The sequence below is a fragment of the Zonotrichia leucophrys genome, unplaced genomic scaffold (genome assembly GCF_028769735.1).
Source record: "Zonotrichia leucophrys gambelii isolate GWCS_2022_RI unplaced genomic scaffold, RI_Zleu_2.0 Scaffold_127_131265, whole genome shotgun sequence".
NCBI lineage: Eukaryota > Metazoa > Chordata > Aves > Passeriformes > Passerellidae > Zonotrichia > Zonotrichia leucophrys.
In genome coordinates this window covers 78,758-83,887 of record NW_026992332.1, presented here as the reverse complement: position 1 = coordinate 83,887, position 5,130 = coordinate 78,758, and the positions used below count along the sequence as shown (strand labels likewise).

Genomic DNA, 5,130 nt, shown 5'->3' with positions numbered 1-5,130 from the left:
GGAGGGGTCTCAGAGGGGTCCCGGTGAGTACCGGAGGGTCCCGGTAAGTACGGCAGGGGTACCGGAGGGTGCCGGTGGGTACCTGGGCGTTACCGGAGGGGTCCCGGTGAGTCCCGGTAAATACCGGTGGGTCCGGTGGGTACCTGGGCGTTACCGGAGGGTCCCGGTGAGTCCCGGTAAATACCGGTGGGTCCCGGTGGGTACCTGGGCGTTACCGGAGGGTCCCGGTCGGTACCGGAGGGGTCCCGTTGGGTACCTGGGCGTTACCGGAGGGTCCTGTTGGGTACCTGGGCGTTACCGGAGGGTCCCGGTAAATACCGGAGGGTCCCGTTGGGTACCTGGGCGTTACCGGAGGGTCCCGTTCAGTACCTGGGCGTTACCGGAGGGGTCCCGGTAAATACCGGAGGGTCCCGTTGGGTACCTGGGCGTTACCGGAGGGTCCCGGTGGGTACCTGGGCGTTACCGGAGGGGTCCCGGTGAGTACCGGAGGGTCCCGGTGGGTACCTGGGCGTTACCGGAGGGTCCTGGTCGGTACCTGGTCGGTACCGGGGGGGTCCCGGTGCTGCTGGCGCGTCCCCGCGGCCGCTCCGCCCAATTCCAGAGCGCTGGGTCACGCGGGGGAGGCGCGGGGGGAGCCGCGCCCGCGCCCCGGGGCACCGGGGGTGGGGGCGGGACCGGGAACGGATCCCGAAAACGGGGAGGGGAACCCCAAAAACGGGGAACGGATCCCAAAAACGGGGAACGGACCCCAAAAACGGGGAGAACGTACCCCAAAAACCGGGGGGGATCCCAAAAACCGGGGGGGATCCCAAAACCGGGGGAACGGATCCCAAAAACGGGGGGATCCCAAAAACCGGGGGGGAATCCCAAAAACGGGGAGGGGGAACCAAAAACGGGGAGAACGTACCCCAAAAACGGGGAGGGGGAACGGGAACCAAAAACGGGGAGGGGGTCTCAAAACCGGGGGGAACGGACCCCAAAAACGGGGGGAGGAACCTAAAACCGGGAAAAGCGGGGAACGGACCCCAAAACCGGGGGGGGATCCCGAAAACAGAGGGGTTCTCACGGGGGGGGGGCGGGACCGGGGAACGGGTCCCGAAAACGGGGAGGGGGACCCCGAAAACGGGGGGAGTCCCCAAAACCGGAGGGAAGGGATCGCAAAAATGGGGAGGGGATCCCAAAATCGGAGGGGGGGGGATCCCAAACCTGGGAGGGGCGGAAATCCCAAAAACGGGGGAAGGAATCCCAAAAACAGAGGGGTTCCCACGGGGGGGGGGGGGCGGGTACCGGGGAACGGCTCCTAAAAACAGAGGGGGGGTCTCAAAACGGGGAGGAGGATCCCAAAACCGGGGGGGGAACCCCCAAAAACGGGGAGAGAACCCACAAACGGTGGGGCGAGGATCCGAAAATAGGGGGGGAACCCAAAAACAATGGGGTTCCCACGAGGGGGGGGGAGGGGGCGGGTCCCGGGAACGGACCCCAAAACCGGGGAGGGGGAACCAAAAGCGGGGGGGGGGGCCCCAAAAACGGGGGGGGGGAATCAAAAAACATGGGGAGGGGGGTCCCAAAATCAGGGAGGGTCCCAAAAGCGGGGAGGGGTCCCAGGACCGGGGGGGGGGTCCCAAAACTGGGAGGGGTCTCAAACCCGGGGAGGGGACTCAAAACAGGGGAGGGACCCCAAACTGGGGGGGATCCCAAAACCAGAGAGGTTCCCACGGGGGGGGGGACCCCAAAACTGTGGGTTTCCCACGGGAGGAGGGGGGGGGCGGGTCCGGGAGCCCGGATCCCAAAACCGGGAGTTTCCCACGGTGGGGGGGGGCGGATCCCACGGGAACGGTTCGGGTCCCTCGAGGGGTCTCTGTCCCCAAGGGGGTCTCTGTCCCCAAAGGGGGGAGTCTCTGTCCCTAAGGGGGGGATCTCAGTTCCCACCGTGGGGGTCCCCGCACCCCAATTTCCCCCCCCCCCAACCCCCGGTACCTGTAGCGCCGCTCCTCCCCAGCCACGCCCCCGCCCGTCCCGTCCCGGTGCACGCCGGGAGCCCGGCCCAGCCCGGATCTGCCCCCCCCACCCTCGCCCCGCCCCCTCCGGTACCCCCCGACCCCCCCCGGACCGTCCCGGTGCCCCCCCCGCGCCCTCCGGGCCGGGGTCGTTCCGGGGGTCGCTGTACCTTTAAATGCCGCCGGGGCTGCCCGGCACAGGCCACGCCCATGACCATTTATGGTTAAAAGGGGCGCGGTTTGTGGGAGCCGCGCCTCTGTAGCCCCGCCCAGGACTGTACCAAGTGCGCGGCGGGACGGGGGGGGCGGAGCCAGGCGGGCACGAGGCGGCGGCATGGAGGGTGAGGGGGGGATCGGGGGGACACTGGGGGGGCTTTGGGGCACTGGGGGGGGCTTTGGGGACAGTGGGGACACGGAGGGGACATTGGGGGTGATGGGGAAGCGGGGATGCGGCGGGAGATTGGGGACATGGGGAGGACGGGGATGCGCAGGGGACACGTGGGGACATTGGGGAGGGACATTGGAGGGGCTTTGTGGACATTGGTGGGGCTTTGGGGACACGGAGGGGACATTGGGAGTGATGGGGACGCGGAGATTGGCGGGAGATTGGGGACATTGGGGGGTTTTGGGGACATTGGGGACATGGGGGGGCATTGGGGACATGGGGGGGACTTTGGGGACACATTGGGGACGTGGAGGGGGCTTTGGGGAAGGTCTGGGGGATATGGGGATGGGGGACATGGGAAGTATGGAGGGAATTGGGGGATGGGGGACATGGGGGACATTGGGGAATTGGGGGGACAGGGGGAGGGGACATGGGACATGGGGGACTGGGGGGACAGGGACAGGGACAGGGAAGGATGGGGACATGGGTGGGGTGGGGGACATGGGGGACAGGGGACATTGGGACATTGGGAATGGGGGCCAGGGGGACCTGGGAATTGGGGTCAGGCACCTCATGGTGACAGGTCCTGTCCCCATGGTGACAGCCCCCCCCGGCCGGTTCCGGTGTCCCCCCGAGTTCGAGGCCGTGTCCGGGGGGGTCCCCATGGGGGGTCCCCAAACGGAGCTGTGGCTGATCCGGGCCCCGATGGACTTCTGTCCCCAAAGGTGACACTGGGATAGGGGACACGGGGGGTGACAGTGACACTGAGGGGTGACAATGACACTGAGGGTCCCCAAACGGAGCTGTGACTGATCCGGGCACCCATGGACTTCTGTCCCCCAAGGTGACAATGACAGTGGGGGGGACACGGGGGGTGACAGTGACACTGGGGAGGTGACAGTGACACTGGGATGGGGGTGACAGTGACACTGAGGGTCCCCAAACGGAGCTGTGACTGATCCGGGCCCCGATGGACTTCTGTCCCCAAAGGTGACACTGGGATAGGGGACACGGGGGGTGACAGTGACACTGGGATGGGGGTGACAGTGACTCTGAGGGGTGACAGTGACACTGGAGGTGACAATGAGACTGAGGGTCCCCAAACGGAGCTGTGGCTGATCTGGGCACCCATGGACTTCTGTCCCCAAAGGTGACAATGACAGTGAGGGGGACACGGGGGGTGAGTGACATGGGGTGACAGTGACAATGGGATGAGGGTGACAGTGACACTGGGGGGGACACGGGACACTGGTCACCCCATGTACAGTGACACAGTGACATATGTGGGGTGACAGTGACTCGTGGGGGTGACAGTGACACTGGAGGTGACAAATGACAATGGGGGTCCCAGACGGAGCTGTGACTGATCCGGGCCGCGATGGACTTCTGTCCCCAAAGGTGGCACTGGGGGGGACACGGTGACATTGGGATGGGAGTGACAATGACAGTGATGGGGTGACAATGCCAATGGGGGTGTCCCTTTGTCACTGTCACCAATGCCAATATGGGGGGCTGACAATGACAATGTGGTGACATGTGCCAATATGGGGGGCTGACAATGACAATGTGGGGGTGACAATGGCAATGTGGGGGTGACAATGGCAATGTGGGGGTGACAATGCCAATGTGAGGGGGTGACAATGCCACTGTGAGTGTCCCTTTGTCCCTGTCACCAATGCCAATGTGGGGGTGACAATGGCGATGTGGAGGTGACAATGCCAATGGGGGGGTGACAATGCCAATACGGGGTGACAATGCCAATATGGGGTGACAATGCCACTGTGAGTGTCCCTTTGTCCCTGTCACAAATGCCAATATGTGGGGGTGACAATGCCAATGGGGGGGTGACAATGCCACTGTGGGTGTCCCTTTGTCCCTGTCACCAATGCCAATGGGGGGGTGACAATGCCAATGGGGGGGTGACAATGCCACTGTGGGTGTCCCTTTGTCCCTGTCACCAATGCCAATGGGGGGGTGACAATGCCAATACGGGCTGACAATGCCAATGGGGGGGTGACAATGCCAATGGGGGGGTGACAATGCCACTGTGGGTGTCCCTTTGTCCCTGTCACCAATGTCCCTTTGTCCCCCCCAGCCTCGAGGGCTGCCCGGTGCCCCTGAACGGCCTCGAGCGGCTCCGCCCCGGTGACAACGACACCAACGACGGTGACAGTGCCACCCCCGGTGCCACCTACGTGCTGCGGGGCGGCCCGGCGGCGGCGGGGTGGCACTGTCCCCTGCTGCTGTCCCCAATGTCCCCAGGGGGGTCCCTGGGCTGCGCCCCCCCCATGAAGGGGACCCTGAGCATCACCCGCAGCTTCGGGACAGGCGCGGTGGCACTTGGGGACACCGCGGGGACAGCGCCACCCTCGGAGGGGACGGTGACACCCTTGGGGACAGCGCCACCCTTGGGGACAGCGACAGAGGGGCCGGGACCCCCCGAGGTGACGAAGAGGAGGAAGAAGAGGAAGAAGGAGAAGAGGGAAGGGCAGGAGTGACCCCAGGGTGGCACCTGCGGCGTCACCTTTGTCACCTGCGGCGTCACCTTTGTCACCTGCGTCACCGTTAAATAAATAAATGTCCTTTATTACAAAAAGATGGGAATTTTGGGGGGATTTTTTGGGGCAATTTTGAGGAAATTTTTTGGGGATTTTTGGGCAATTTTTGGGGATTTTGAGGGAATTTTGTGGATTTTTTTGCAATTTTTTGGGGGGTTTTGGGGAAGTTTGGGGATTTTTTTTTGTGGGA

The 5,130-nt window shown here is 64.2% G+C and overlaps 1 protein-coding gene across 1 annotated transcript; it reads left to right on the top strand.

The window, feature by feature from the left end:
- Window positions 1–2,976: 2,976 nt before the first annotated feature.
- POLR1G (RNA polymerase I subunit G) lies at window positions 2,977–4,978 on the top strand. Its single transcript, XM_064737887.1, has 2 exons — window positions 2,977–3,107; window positions 4,478–4,978. Exons 1-2 carry the CDS (start codon window positions 2,977–2,979, stop codon window positions 4,878–4,880), a joined length of 534 nt encoding a protein of 177 aa, XP_064593957.1. The 3' UTR covers window positions 4,881–4,978.
- Window positions 4,979–5,130: the final 152 nt, after the last annotated feature.

Excerpts from the sequence above, each read along its gene's own strand:
- POLR1G (XM_064737887.1), top strand. The coding sequence starts at position 2,977 with ATGGTGACAGCCCCCCCCGGCCGGTTCCGGTGTCCCCCCGAGTTCGAG. Across the intron at positions 3,108-4,477 it reads ATGGACTTCTGTCCCCAAAG|CCTCGAGGGCTGCCCGGTGC; the intron begins GTGACACTGGGA and ends TGTCCCCCCCAG.